The 16,052-nt window shown below is 40.9% G+C and overlaps 1 protein-coding gene across 1 annotated transcript in view; it reads right to left on the bottom strand.

Moving 5' to 3' along the window:
* Positions 1-16,052, bottom strand: part of RELN (reelin) — a 699,179-nt gene that overhangs the window by 283,434 nt on the left and 399,693 nt on the right. Inside the window, exons 13-18 of the mRNA XM_029615599.1 lie at positions 13,567-13,679; positions 11,377-11,585; positions 9,167-9,295; positions 8,427-8,536; positions 5,398-5,464; positions 1,805-2,038 (exon numbers count right to left, since the gene is read on the bottom strand). Of these exons, the coding sequence (XP_029471459.1) occupies positions 1,805-2,038; positions 5,398-5,464; positions 8,427-8,536; positions 9,167-9,295; positions 11,377-11,585; positions 13,567-13,679 (862 nt within the window). The remainder of the gene's footprint in view (positions 1-1,804; positions 2,039-5,397; positions 5,465-8,426; positions 8,537-9,166; positions 9,296-11,376; positions 11,586-13,566; positions 13,680-16,052) is intronic.

Here is a 16,052-nt window from a genome sequence, read left to right on the forward strand (position 1 = left end):
GGATTAAATAAGATAAGATGAACAAAAGAGATACAAATTAGATTGCAATGTGATGCAACTTAAATAAATAATGCAATATCATGGATCTTATATACAAATTGGAAAGTGGTTGCTAGAACAAATGGAGAGAAGCTGTTAGAACATTGCTAGGCTGTGAATAACTGGGGGTAGGGTTGAGCACTTCTGTGAATTTTATTGTGGAAGAAGTGGGAGTGCATGTGATGTGAAATTGTGAAACTGAAAACCTGGCTGTTCTCTCAAGCCTACCCCTAACAAATTCTTCCCCCTACTATTATAGAAAAGAACTGTTATGCTTGAACCACTTAGTTAACCATCCATGCTAATCAATGGTGTATTATCTCGTTTTTACTCTTAGGAGAGCTTTTTTAAACTAATTCTTCCTCTTTCAATTGTCCTGTTGTGTAATCCCTGTTCATTGTAACTTTCTCTCTTCTGGTTATTGGTTTCCCCTGGTTATACTGTAAACCGGTACGATAAGATTTTGTCTTGAGCATCGGTATAGTAAAAGAATCTAAATAAATAAATAAAATAAATGATAGCTTGTTTAAGTGTAGTAGGGATTTCTCCAGAAGCTAGTGAACAATTGATAATTTTAGCAATTGGCGGTGCTACAATTTCTGGAATAGAAAGAAGATGTTTAGTGGGTATGGTGTCACTAGGGTGTGTGGCAGGTTTCATTTTTTTATGGGATTCAGAATCTCAAGGGAGGAGGTGGGTTCAAAGGAATTGAAGGTTGCAAGCAAGAGTTGTGGGTTGGTTCTGGTGGGGGGATTATTGCTAAGGAACCGAGCCATGATTTTAATTATTTTCTCACGGAAAAATGTGGCCAATTTCTCACTTTTGATATGGGCATCTTTGCTAGAGGAGGGGGTGGTATTGGTTTTCGTCATTTGTGCTACATATGTGAAGAGAGCGTTTGCATTAAATTGAAGGTCGTTTTTTTTTTTTTATTAGCATGGTAGTTCTTCTTTGCATTCAGGGTTTGGTCACGATATATGCGTAGGGTAGCTCTGTATGAATTACGTTTTGTGAGGGAGGGGTTGTTACGCCAGTCTCTCTCTAATTTTCTGAGGGTGTGTTTCAAAGTTTTTAGTTCGGGAGTGTACCATGGTTTTTGTTGTGTTTTGCAGTGGAAGATTGTTTTTGAGCGTAATGGGCAAATATCATTGGCAATATTCCCGGTGAGAGAGTACCATGATGTTATTGCTGAATTGATGTGCATTGGTAAGTTCATCAATGGAACATGCTTTGCGGATCTGTATAGTGTTAGGCTCTGGGAGTTGAGATGGGGCAGTTTATTGCAGGGTGAGGGTAGTGTGCAAGAGGTAGTGATCTGACCAAGGGACAGCTGTGCTAGTGGGGTCGTTCACGGCGATGGTGTCATTAATGAAATTACTTCGTAAACCTGTCCCTTACTTTGAGTACTCCAATAAGAGAACAAGTAACAAATCCTTGTAATAAATAAATAAAAAATCTTCTGGAGAATTAAAAAAAAAATCTAATGTAGAAAAATGCAAATGCCAAAAATTCCAAAACTTAACTTATGGGCAAAAGTGTGCTTTTTGTACTGTTTTTTTTCAGTGATTTTTTACATCCTAGAAGTTGCAAGAAATGAAATCTTTGCAAAAAGATGTACTATATTAAAATTGCACGCAAACTGACCTGCAGATTTCCTGCTCATTTTATGCCTTACTTTTTGCTCAGTTCTTAAATCTGAGCCCAAATTCAAGGTATGGCAGTTATATAAGTGAATGACCACATCACAAATCCTATCGCTCCTCACCTGGACTGCGAACTGTCAAGGAAAGCAGTGATGAGTTGCCGTCTCCCTTCTTTATTAAAAACCAAGGCCTTGCCACTTGCTAGCACACCACAACCGAAGCTGACTTCAGCACCACGGACAGAGTAAAAGTTGTGGTAAGAGGAGAGCCTGGAGCTGCTGAAGCTCTCTGAAATAAACATGGGGAACGTCTGGGAGGCCATTTCACAAGCAGGACCCGAGAACCCAGGATCACATCTATGAAAACAAAAATTGAATCAATGCAGTATGAATCTGTTGCAAAGCTCCCGACTGTGAGACACAAATTATACCATAATTAATATATGATTTTCTGACAAGAAGTACAAGGATGATATGATTATTAAATTTAAGCCTTGCTCAAAACTCTTACAAGACTTCCTTTGCTGTTTTTCACTTGCAAAATTTCTGGGTGTGTTTGTGGGTAGAGAGGAAGGCTGTGAATTTTTTTTCCCTTTTTGTTAACATAAATCATTGATTAAACATGTTAAATCCTCTCAAAAAGATTTAGGAAAAAAAGACATCAACAAATTCTTGAATATTCCAATAACATGGTTGCTATTGCTGCAAGTTTATGTAATAAGATAGTTGCCATCTTCTAGCAAATGTGTATAAAACTGATCAGTGGCAAGTACATTTTCCCTCCCAGTCCACTCCTTAACTGGAGCGGACTGGGAGAGAACTTTCCAATCCCCTAATCCTACCCTTCCTATCTCTTCCCCTCTCCTCCCCGACGCCTAATCTAATCCTACCTATCCCTATTTTTTTTTATTTTGTTACTTACTGCTCCTCTGGACCAGAAATTTATTTATTTATTTATTTACGTTTTTTTATATACCAACATTCAAGACGGAAGTCCCATCATGCTGGTTCACAAGAAACAGGGGTGCAATTACAATAAACAGAAATAATCTGTGCACGCTGGCCAGCTGCTGGCATGCGCTTCCTCGGAATGGCGGCTAATGGTACTGTCCTGGCCCGCCCCCCTGCCCTGCCCATTCTACATCCCCCTCCTCCCCGGGGGGCCATTGGATTTTATAACATGCGCGCGCCAATTGGACTTTTTAAAATCAATCTCTTAAAGGCCGATACAGAAAAACGCCCGGGAGAGCTGGTGAGCACCCACTCTCCCGGCACAAGCACAGGCCACTCTCCTGGGCGCACGATTCAGGCGGGTGGCCTATGCAAATTAGGGTCCGCGGTAAAAGGAGGCGCTAGGGACACTAGCGCATCCCTAGTGCCTCCTTTTTGACAGGAGCGGCAGCTGTCAGCGGGTTTGACAGCCGACGCTCAATTTTTCCGGTGTCGGTTCTCAAACCCGCTGACAGCCTTGGGTTCAGAAAATGGACGCTGGCAAAACTGAGCATCCGTCTTCCAACCCGCGAGCCGATTTTTAAATTTTTTTTTTAAATTTTTACTTTTTTTTTTTTTTTTTTTACTTTTGGGGCCTCCGACTTAATATCGCTATGATATTAAGTCGGAGGGTGTACAGATAAGCAGTTTTTTCTGCTTTTCTGTACACTTCCCTGGCACCGGCAGAAATTAATGCCAGCCTTTGGGCAGGCGTTAATTTCTGAAAGTAAAATTTGCGGCTTGGCTGCACATTTTATTTTCTGTATCGCGCGGGAATAACTAATAGGGCCATCAACATGCATCTGCATGTTGCGGGCGCTACTAGTTTTGGGGGGGGGGGGTTGGTTGGATGCGCGTTTTCGACACGTTATTACCCCTTACTGTATAAGGGGTAAAGCTAGCGCGTCGAAAACACACGTCCAAACCTGGGCTAACAGAGCGCACTGTACTGTATCGGCCTGTCTGTGAGGTAGAATGGAGGATGCTGTTATTTCATAAACTTGCAGCAATACCTACCATGTTAAGAACATAAGAAATTTCCATATTGGGTCAGACCAAGGGTCCATCAAGCCCAGCATCCTGTTTTCAATACAAGTACTTGGCAATTACCCAAACACTAAGTAGATCCCTTGCTCCTGATGCCGTAATAGCAGTGGCTATTTTCTAAGGGGTGAATTTTTAAAGGCCCGTGCACATGTCCATGTGTGGGCGGTTCCCAGCGCGCGCATATGGATTCACTGATCTTAATACATGTGCGCGTCACCGCATGCATGCATGTTAGAAAATCGGAGCGTGCATGTGCGCGCGGGTTCCAACCTGCGCATGCAAGGAGGGGCTATTTTATGAAAAATGCGCAGCAATGCGATCGAGCCATCCCCAGTCCCCCCCAGTCCGCTCCAATTAAGGGAACTTCCCTGTCCCCCTACCTTCCTCCCTTTTCCCCCCTCTCCTCCTCGATCCCTAAACCCACCAAAACTAATTACTTTTGTTTTGGAACTTACCCACTCCATGAGCAGGAGTAAGTTCTGCGCACCAGCTGGCTGCCGGTGAGCGCTTCATTGGGAACAGCGCAAAATGACGCTGCCCTGGCCTACCCCCACCACACCTCTCACCGCCCAGAGCCCGCCCCCAGCCTGCCCTTTTTAAAGTCCCAGCACTTTGCGCATACCGGAAAATAAGCACGTGGCCGGGCCACTCTGAAAATGTGTTTGGCGTGCGCGTGGCCGGCCACACGCATATCTCCCAGGATTTGCATGCACTGGCCTTTTAAAATCCTCCTGTAAGTCAACTTGATTAATAGCAGTTATTGGATTTCTCCAAGAACTTATCAAACCTTTTTTAAACCCAGCTATACTACACCCTTCCAACCATATCCTCTGGCAACAAATTCCAGAGCTTAATTGTGTGTTGAGTGAAAAAAAAATGTTTCCAATTAGTTTTAAATGTGCTACTTGCTAACTTCATGGAGTGCTCTCTAGTCCTTCTATTATCCGAAAGAGTAAATAATTGATTCACATATACTCATTCTAGACCTCTCATAATTTTAAAGACCTCTATCATATCCCCCCTCGAAGTCTCTTCTCCAAGCTGAACAGCCCTAACCTCTTTAGCCTTTCCTGATAGGGGAGCAGTTCCATCTCCTTTATCATTTTGGTCGCCCTTCTCTTTATCTTCTCCATTGCAACTATATCTTTTTTGAGATGCGGCAACCAGAACTGTACACAGTACTCAAGGTATGGTCTCATCATGGAGTGATACAGAGACATTATGACATTTTCTGTTTTATTTACCATTCCCTTCCTAATAATTCTTATTCATTGTTTGCTTTTTTGACTGCCGTAGCACACTGAGCCGACAATTTCAATGTATTATCCACTATGACACCTAGATCTTTTTCCATGTCGCTGTAGCCTGGATTGGCCACTGTTGGATACAGGATGCTGGGCTTGATGACCCAGTATGGCAATTTCTTATGTTCTTATGGTTACAAGATCCCATCCCTGCCATTCCTAACATTTATCATCTCTCCCCTAGGTCTGCAGACAATTGCCGGTTTCACAATTGTTTTAAAAACTTGAGCGTCTTGTTACTGCTGATCCTGCGGTATTCAACATAGGTAAACTTAGAGCAATGAGGGAATCAAATATGCAAACAAATAATGATCATCTGCTTCTCATGCTCAAGCTGTTTATAATTTAAGATATCAAATATTATCAAACTCTTACTTGCAGCCATTTCTAGTGCACTGTCCTCGGCCAGAGCAGAATTTCAGGCAAGATGGACCAACATAAACTGCAGTGCAAAGAAATCACGTCAGTAAAAAGATACACAACATTTTAAGATGAAAGGAAAATGGTCATCATGCATTCTAATGTTAAAGAATGATGGATGGACACTTACACACAAATCAGCATGAGAAAATATAAATGTGTACAATATCTTATGTAAAGAAAAAGGGAGAAGAAGAGCATACAGGAAGGTACATAACAGTTATTTGTTGGATAAAATAGATTACTAAATAAGTGAATACCTTACAGATGGTCATCTAGTCAAAAATATCCATGAGACAAATTGTGTAACTGGTAAGCAACTGAATATATTGTATATATGAATAGGCTGGCAATAATCATGTTCACCAGTGGCACTTTCTAGGCTTCACTAGAAACTTATTTCACAGATTTTGCTCAGCTCTCTAATATCTTTGCCTTAAGATATGTTTTACCTTTATTTGGTCTCGGTATTGACCCATTTTATTTATTTATGTATTTACTTAAGCGCTTTTATATACCGATAACTGTTTGCACATCGTATCGGTTTACAAGAAACAGTAACATTTACATGGAACAACTGTTATGATATATATTTTCTAGAGTAATAGCATTTTTTCAGAGGTTCAGTTCTTTAAAATATATTGTACAGAAGTCTAAGAAATCCTCAGCAGCCTTCCACAGCTCCACTGGCCTGATCTCAATCGAGAATGGCCTTCCATCCATGTCTCAATTATTAAAGGTACAAGGCTTCCAGTACATCGTATAAGAGATACCTGAAAGGAGGTCATCCTTCTATAATTTACAGGGTATCTTCAGTGAATCTGAAGCCTTCAATTTTGGGAAAGTATGTGTTTATTTTCAAGCTACAGCGACCAAAGCAACAGCATACAGTGGATGAATGGTAAGCTACTCATTAGGGCTACAAATTGTAGTTTTTTTTCACTAACAACAGTATTCATGACCATAAAAAATGTAAAGATTTCTTTTGCAGGTCTGTGGATTGGTATGAACTACAGAATTTCTTTTTTAGGGTCATCTGCAATATGGTCTGTCTCCTATTCTGCTTCTAAGAGTAGGGATCCAAAATGAGAAATAATACATAAATAGGAGATGAGCAGAGACAAAACAAAGAAATGAGACTAATTTTATGATGATGATTTAGTAGTTACTTTATTGTATTGAGCAGATATTTTATTGTATTTGTTGTAATATGATTATTATATTTTATTGCTAATTTGTATTATTGGTATTGATTGTTGAGAATTGGAAACCGTCCTGGAATCTGTCAAACCGGAAGAGCAAACCACTTGAGCAATGGGAAAATAGGTTTCTAATAACAGACACTAAATGACTGGTGACTTTTGTTTTCCGGCAGGTGAGCCAGTCCTCTAAGAGTAAGATACCCTGTGTTAAATCCAACACCACGGGGGAAGAGTCCAAAAAAACATAACTCCTGCAATAATGATGATCATCATCCTGATCTTCAGTTCAAAGGCTGGCCATTACCCTGCATCGATTCTTTTTATGCTCAGCTTTCCTCTTTGTGTCACGCATATTTCCAATCTCGACCATTTTTTAATGTCTTTTCCCCATATTCCTCCATGCCGTCATCCGTCTCTTTTGCCCTCTATCACACCCTCCAGAACTAAATTAGTTAATTTTTCACCGGAACCTCTGAGTACATGACCAACGAATCTATGGTTACATTTGACCAGGGTCCTTCCACCTTCTGCCACCTCGCGCATCACTTTTCATAATTTCAAAAGGCTGTAATGAGCAGTATGTACTTTAAATTATACTTTTAATAGGGAAAGGAAGAAAAGGGCAGTGGATGGTTAAAAATGGCCCCTTCCTCATGATTAAACAAATCTTATAATTTAAAGATCTGGAGAATCTGGAGCCAGCAGGCTAGTTGCAGTGCATCTTCCAAGTCCTAGAAAATTCACAGACTTTCAACAGTTTTGCTATTTCTTTTGATACGTTTTCAACATTTTATTTAAATATTAAGTTACTGACGTCAAAGTGAATCTATTGTTTGTGAAGGTTGCAAGATTAAGCAGTGCAAACTGAGAGCCTTTTCCTTCAAAAAGAGATCCAGAACAAGCGGCAGCATCACAAGCTGCCTTCTCACGCTGAAAATGTGGCAGAGAGACAGAGAAATAGATACAATTATTTCAGCGGTCAGAAGCCTGGTTACAAGAACTTCCAGGTGCCCCTTAATTATATATTGCATCTTATGAACTTCAGAAGGAAGCACTCATTGGTGCCATGCAAATGTTAATAAGAGCACGCACAGTAAATCGGAGAGATTGAGATCGCGCCCTACATTCCCAGCCCCAAGTCAGGTTCATTCCTGACACAGTATGTGCAAAACAAATTAATTTAGAGACCATACCCCTCATCAAGTATTTTAGTCTTATTTTTGGAGAGACCAAGGAACAGAGTGTAAAGGTGGTTCAGTCACTATTGCCCATTTAGCCCTTGGTCTCTCTGTTGAAAACACAAAACTAAGTTGCACTTTAGTGCAAACTGTGATTGTGAACCAAAACCACTATCTTTTTTCATAGTGGGCAACATTTTTAGTCACCTCTGATCTGAGCAGGATTTGAATTGGTGGCCTAGAAGACATCCACTACTAGTCCATACTAAGCCATCCACCCAGGTCTGCTTTCTCGTTTCCCCCATAAAGAAAAAAAAATTTCAGTAAATGTGAGCACTTTGTTCACTGCAGCATAAAATGCCTTTATCGTTTAACCTCATTCCTTCTTTAAAGCTGCATATCTCATGGGTTAATTGCAGAGAGGAAAGCAAGGGTGATCAGGCAGAAAGGGAACTGAGTATCCCTCAAGAATGCCAGCTTAGGCAGAAGCCTCCAAAGTGCAAGACAATCCCACGTTAATGAGGTGTAAATCTTTTATGAACTGGACTCTGACTAGGCAGATCCCACAATGCAGTTTCCCTTTCTGAAGAACAGAAATACTAACTGTTATCTATTGCCCACATGTTTCCAAGGATGGGTCCTATTTGTCTCCATCGCAGTCTGGTGTCTCTGGTTAGTGCTGCATTGGGGAGGGGGATAGATATCCGATTCCACCTGAAACAAAATGTAACATTTACATGCATTAAAGACGAATTTTTTTCAGCCACGTAGAGGAGATATTTTCACAGAAACTTTCTGACTGCTGTTAGTCACACAACCAGCTACTTCATTCCTCCCATCCCTATTGTATCACACTGTTCTGAATTTCCACCAAGGTCAGTGGCCCAAGTACCTCCTTTCCCATGGCTGAAGCCACACTGCGGTGTCAAAAACTATGTTGTAATTGTATTGAAACTGCTTTTGTGCCCTAGAGATACACGACTATGTGTAATGTAGGAGGAAATGGCAAACAGTTTCCAAAAACCCAAACTCAAATGCTAAAAGACATACTGAAGAGTGACTCGGTTGAGAGGAACTTCGTGGGGGCCTTTAGCCTGGCCTGTACGGCAACAAAGACCTTGCTGTATACACTGGACGGCACAGAAGGTCAGCACGCCCACCAGAAAACTTGCCACATGCCATCTCCAGCTGCTCTGAAATACAATGCTGCCTGGAAGCTGACAGTTTTCATTGTGTCACAGAGCTTTGACTCTGAGCCTCAGCTCTGAGTTGTTAATGTATATGTGTGTGTGTGTGTGTGTGTGTGTGTGTTGGGGGTGGGGGGGGAGGTGGTAGCTGTCTTACCCGCTGTAGTTTTCGGCTGAGTAAACTGTGCTGTGAGGAAGATGTGGCCCAGCACATAACTCGGGCAGACACTCGCTATGAAGCAAGGACCAGGAGCGTCCATGGTTAGTTGAAAACTCCAAGACGACACTAATGGTATCGGGGAACAAAATGGAACAGAAGGGAAGCATTTACCCTGCAAGCAAATACTGCAAAGGAGCAATTCTGTAACAGCCCGCATCGATGTAAAGTCTGTGGGTAATTTTTACCTGCAGACTTCACACGCATTTTGAAAGGGGAAGTAACACCCGTGCTTTCTCTTTGAAACTATCCCACAAAAACTACTCACACACATTTACATCTGCTAATGCTCACACGTATATATGCACACAAAAATGCAAAGTTTTTTTTATCCTGCTATTCCTAATTCCTGTTCTTTGAATTGTCTATTCTGTTACCAGCTATTGAATTATTTACTGTAACTCACTGTTAATAATAATAATAATAATAATAATAATAAAAGTAAAGAGAACAGCTTATTATTTGTTATTCTGTAACCTGCTATTGAGTTGTGTGCTGTAACTTGTTGTTAAGCCATTGCCCGCACATGCTTTGAACTCTAAAGATGGAAAAGTGTGATCATAAATTACGATGATGATGATGGTGCTAAAAAGAACAATTATGTGCAAAGTCCACCCAACCTCACCCTGGAAACATCCATGTTCACTGCAGATAAATGCATGTGCATACAGGCCCTATGCATGTAGGTTTAGGCACAGGACAGGCAATTTTCCGTTAGTCCATTTCCAGGGGTAATGTACTGTTTTACCCATGGAATTGGCCTTATAAATTGCCCTTCTATGAAGAATTGCAAAATTGATTTTCAATTGCCTTTTTACTAAATTGCATGCTGAGAAATTAATATCCTATGTGTTGAATAATAAAGTATGCAATTCAAAAGTAAAAACACAACCAGGAAGTAATCAAACTGCACCACTAATGTCCACAGCAAATAATTTACGCCCCAATTTTAAAAAGGCCGCATGCATACATTTCGAGGGTTACACGCCAAAGTGCCGGCCTGTCTGAAAGAGGTGAGCCGGGGGCGTGGTCTGGGCAAGGGGTGGGCCGGGACGTCGCATTTAGCCGGTGTTCCGGGGAAGCGCACACCGGCAGCCGGCTGGCGGGCGGAGTCTACTGCTGCTCCAAAGGAGCAGCAAGGTAAATAAAAAAAATTATAATAGCTAGGAAGGGGTTAGGGGTCGAGGAGGTGAGGGGAAAGGGTAGGAAGGTTAGGTAAGGGTATAGGAAAGTTCCCTCCCAGTCCGCTCCTTAATTGGAGCAGACTGGGAGGGAACTGGGGAAGCCCTACTCGCGTCACCGCGCGTAGCTTTTAAAATCCCCCCCCCCCCCCAGCTCGCATGAAAGTCCTGACCTGCCCGCACATGCGCGCGGGAACCGTATTTTATAACATGCACATGCTGGGAAACAACACATGCATATGGACATGGACGTGCACGTTTTAAAACCTACCCCTTAATGAAGATGAAAATTATGCACAATACGCACAAAACAATTTCCAAAATAAAAATGTTACTTTTCGCAAGTGCTCAGACAGCTGGTCTGGTTTGCAAGAGTATGCAGGCAACAATTGTGGCCTGAAACACTGCCATGAAAATTTATGTTTTCATTTTTGCATCCAATCAGCTTGACATTAAACCAGCAACATATCTGAACTTACTGTTGAAAAGAGCACTCTGCCTACTGAGTTATCAGAACAATGTGGTCATAGAATGCCTCTGCTGCACTGTAGCAACAGTCAAGGGAGGGGGCCTTACAGATGTATGATTATACTTATTGAAATGCATGTTTTTATGGGGGGAAGGGGAAGAAGAGAAAGAACAATCCGAGTCTCCTAGCACAGGATATTGTGGGTCAGGATGAATTACTTTGCCCTTGTGCTCACCCTTGACCTTCTGCCATCAAGACAGCGACATAGTAATAAGGCCTTTATTGATTTATCCATTTGGATGTTTTTTAAAAACTTGCTTTAATATAGTCTTTAAATTGGAGGGAAGAAGACGGAGATTATGCTCGCAGGATCAGATAAACAGAGGAGAGTGCCTTTTCTATTTGCAGAGAAAAGTCATAGCATTGCACAATGGCAGAAACCAACTCTACCGGAGCTCTTAATGGGATATGAAAAGTGCACTTGTAGCTCTTCTTCTTACCTGTTACCAGGTTGATGAGATCCACAGCCAAGGTTAATAGAAAACTGTATCATGTGAGACTGAGTGGTAGGCAGAACAGGTAACACATGGAAAAAATCAACAGCCCAGACATTCTGATTGTGTCCTGCGTGAGTTTTTTGCTTGAGGCAAAATTTAGTTGCTGGAGTCTGCAACTCTGGATTGATAACAGCAGAGACTAAAGATGGCACCTATAAGAATAAGAATAAACTATCCTGTTTATACACACACGTGTGTATATATAAAAACAACAGCACACATGTTCTATTAAAGAAAGAACTAGCAATTTAAAACATCTATTTTTAGCCCTGCTTAAAATTTGGTTAAAGAGGTCTTAGAATGTACACAGCATAAATTGGATGCATGGTAACATACTGAAAAAATGTTTGATTTAGCACAACTCTGAAGCTCATGTGTCACCATACCTCACCAAGGGCCAGATTTACTAATTTTGTTCCCAGAGACACAGAATAGGAGAAAAGCTTCAAACCATGGTACCAATGTACTATCAGACCACCTCCTTTGTCAAAATGTTGAGCTCATTTATATGATGTTTGAGCTCATTAGTTGATTTTGCATACATCGTACAAATGGGACCACATGCGAAAAACAGTGCGTGCAAAGATGCCAAATAGTGAGAACTAGTATTTGCAAATATGAAACAGCACATGCTATTGCATTTATGGAAAAACAGCTTGCGCTATTTGGCATTTTTGCGCCGGCTACTTTTTGTATGTGTTCCCATTCACAATTCAGTACATTGGCCTCCATATGTCTAAGGAAAATGTGCTGACTCAATTTCTGTGCCTTTGGAAAACATATTTCAGGAAAATATTAATAAGGCACACTAATGGGTAGATTCTCCAAAAAATATTTAACACTTATATGAAACCATTCTGAAGATATTTCAGCTCCCTAAACAGTATCTTCATCAGAGCAAAGAGTCATAATACTCAGTCATATTCATCTATTTATCTATATATATATATATATATATATATATATAAATAAATATATATATATATATATTTAGATATATATATATATTTCTGAAACATGCAATCGAGCGGAATGAGAGAAAATACCGAAAAAATTCAGGAACTGGCCACAAAAGTGACTAGTAATGCATAAAGTCATATTATGGGTATTCCGATTTGATCTTCCTTTTAGAAGATTTATAGCAAAAAATGAACTTAAGAGATAATGGCAGCAGAAAGATGGGTTATGGCAAGCTACTGATGTCTTGGAGCAGTAATATCTGCATAGGTGAAATCAAGATGTTTATTCAAAAAGCAAGAGACAATCCTTGTAGAATGGGTTGTTTTGCTGACATCAAGTCTATTATTTAAAAAAAAAAAAAATAAAAATCAAACTAGAAACATGAATAAAAGGAAAATGGAAGATCCCATAATCAATCTGATTGGAACACAGCAGAAGCACTGTATTCTGATTGGCTCAAAAAAGCAAATAGGCAGCAAAATAATGGAACATTATTCCTGAAGCCAGCTTTCTAACCAAAATAAAGCTATTGATACTTTTACTGATGTTTTAATTAGTATCTGGATGGTCTGAAGTAATATTATTGACTGTTATTGTGCTCTTATAAAGCAAACAGCTGTGTGACTGACAGGGGTGACCATAGCATGTGGGGGCCTGGGGCCAATCAGTCAGCCGCAGTGGGGTCCTAGAATGCTAAAGTGCATGGTTCTATATCCAAACTGACAGGAAATTAATGTATTGGGGATGGGGCTACCATGGCAACGCAGGGTGGTTGCCCCTATTTGTCCCTGCCCTCCCCCAAGGATGGGCCCTAGTGAGTGACTGAAGTAAACCTACAATTGTCCTCTGAGCTACCTGCTTTCTAATTAGCTACATTTTTTGCTTTCTTTGCGAATCTTGGCCGCAGAACTCATTGTTTCTGTATCCCACTGATGAAGTGAGCATGCATGAAACCATGTGGTTGGAGAAGCTGACTCCATCAGCCAAGACAGATATTATAGCAGGGATATTTTTTTTAATTTGACCTTTTTGGATCTCCATAAAATAGATTTATAAATCCTTTAGGGTTGACTGCCAAGTGTCCACTTCTATTCTGTAAAAAAAAATAAAATTCAAAGGGTTCTTCAAATGCATATTTTGTGGTTACAGCAGAATTAGCCATGCCTCCCATACCTTGTAAGAAGAATAAGACAGCAGGTCCATGACAAAGTGCTCTTTCCTTCCTTCCACCTTTGCATAGAGTATGACATTATTCTCATGGGATTCTCCTGGATCACAGAGTCCCCCTATACATTAAAGATTTAAATAAAACACTATAACACAGTAACCTATACAGTAGTAATACAGTAAACAACAGTAGACAACGACCACAATGGTTCATCCGGTCTACCCATTTCAAATTTGTCCATTTTGGGTAGATGCACATTTAAATCTCCCTATGCAACCCAGCACCTCCTCCCTCTCAGCCATCTTCTTAACATTGATAAAGAAAATATATATTCCGGCTTCCCCATGCTCATTGAAGTTAGCGTCTTAACCATGGCCTCTCCATGTTAGTCACCCCAGCCTTTCTGGAAGCCTGATGCAGTGGTACCAGTGCTCTTTAGTGCTGTTCATTTGCACAGTTTTCTACAATTGGCATGATGTGACGAAACCTGCACTGCCATCAATTGCAAAGAATAAGATTTAGTGAAATAATCTGAAAGTACACAGAAAGGATGCAAATCTAAAATCTGACTAAGACAACCTCTCCTCCTCCCCCCCCCCCATTTCCTCTTTTGACAGAGCTTCCCAATTCAAATCTAAAATATTTTGTTTACCAGCACGTTTTAATAAGTGACAGGGAGCAAAAGAGGGTCAGCGAGTTCTAATGCAGTGCCCAAAATAATTTTTTTTAAAAAGGATTACGAGATGTGCTAAATGCAGTTACAGTTTTAAACTGGGCCTCTGTGACTGATTTTCACCTGACCCGGAAAACATGTCGAGAAAGCAAAATTAAAAAGATCATTCAACGGAATTGGCATGTGTTAAGCACACGACATTTTGTTTCATGCCCTCCGATGTTTGCATATTCCAGAGGACCTAATATTAGACAATACATCATTCGTGCCGCCCTAGAAAAAGAACCATAAGCCACAATTGTTCATTCATTACACTCTTCATGTGGAAACTGTGATTTTTGTGAGTTAACAATCCCGGGTACCTTTTGGCAAGAACCTAATACGGGTTATGTGTTTAAACACAAATATAATACAGATTGTGACACCAGTCAGGTGGTTTATGACCTGATTCGTCCTCGTCAGAAACTTTACATCGGAGGGACATCGTGTAAGATTAAAAAGCGTCTTATAGAACATCAGAGTTGCATCTCCACTAAAGATGTCAAAGCCCCAACAGTCAAAGATAAAGCAAGACAGACCAGTTGCCTTAGGTAGGGATTATTTATTCTTTTACCTATATTTCCTCATACATGTCTTGTGGAGTATGTTTTTTTTTAATATTTATACTAATTCTTGTGTTTTTTTATCATTTCTTTATTTATTTATACTTACCTTAATGTTTGGTTATTTTGTAGCCCCTGAAGCAGCCTTGTGCGAAACTCGGCCAGAGTTGGGCTCTCTTATCAAGATAATTGTGTGAATAAATAATCCCTACCTAAGGCATCTGGTCTGTCTTGCTTTATCTTTGCTTTTTGGCTTTGACAGACCACCTTCCGATTTGTTTTGTGAAAGCCCCAATAATTTCACATTGTATACTAAAAGGACATTAAGTCAATGATTTTCATTGGATAACTTTGGAACATATTCCCCCAGCTCCTTGGGGGGTGGGGGGGGGGGAAGAGATCATACTTCTAGATTTAACTTTCGGGAGAATTTTTGGATTCATAAATTAAGCATAGTAGAACCATATGGATTGAATGGAAAAATCGATTGGTATACGCTTTTGTAAATTCACAAGTCAAGTAATTTGGGATTTTTTCGCATTATTTCTGTTTCATGACATTTAAATCACACTTCCGGTGAATGATTGACATTTTGATTTTCACGGGTTTTTCCAGTTTAAAATGGCGCTGTCGACGCCTGAACAGCTAGTACGCTTCAAAGGCAGGGTGCATACAAAGGCAATTGAGCATATCTCAGAAATTTAATATACAAGGACTATAGTAAGTTATTTTGTTTTTTTCAAATAAAGTTGCACTTTAGAAATGATACACTGAGGGCTGGATTTTAAAAGCCCTACGTGCCCGGGGACGCGTGTAAGTCCTGGGGCTTCACTAAAGGGGCGGGGTTGGAGGATCGCGTGCCGGCAGGCTGCCGGTGCGCGCAACTTGCGCCTGCCCAGAAGCAGGCGCAAAAGGTAAGACAAAGGTTTGGGGGGGGGGGGGGGGGTTTAAGAGTAGGGCTGGGGGGAGGGGAAAGGTGAGGGGAAGGGATGGGAAGGTCAGGCTAGGGGGAAGGGAACAGGGGAAGGCAGCGCGGCTCGTCACGTGCAAGGTGTACAATTGTGCACCCCCTTGCGTGCGCCGACCCCCAATTTTATAACATACACGCGCATGTTATAAAATTGGGCGTACATGTGTACGCGCCGGGTAGCGCGCGCACATATATGCCTGCATGCACCTTTTAAAATCTACCCCTGAGATTTCTTTATGAAGGTGT

The sequence above is a fragment of the Rhinatrema bivittatum genome, chromosome 9 (assembly GCF_901001135.1).
Source record: "Rhinatrema bivittatum chromosome 9, aRhiBiv1.1, whole genome shotgun sequence".
NCBI classification, from domain to species: Eukaryota; Metazoa; Chordata; class Amphibia; order Gymnophiona; family Rhinatrematidae; genus Rhinatrema; species Rhinatrema bivittatum.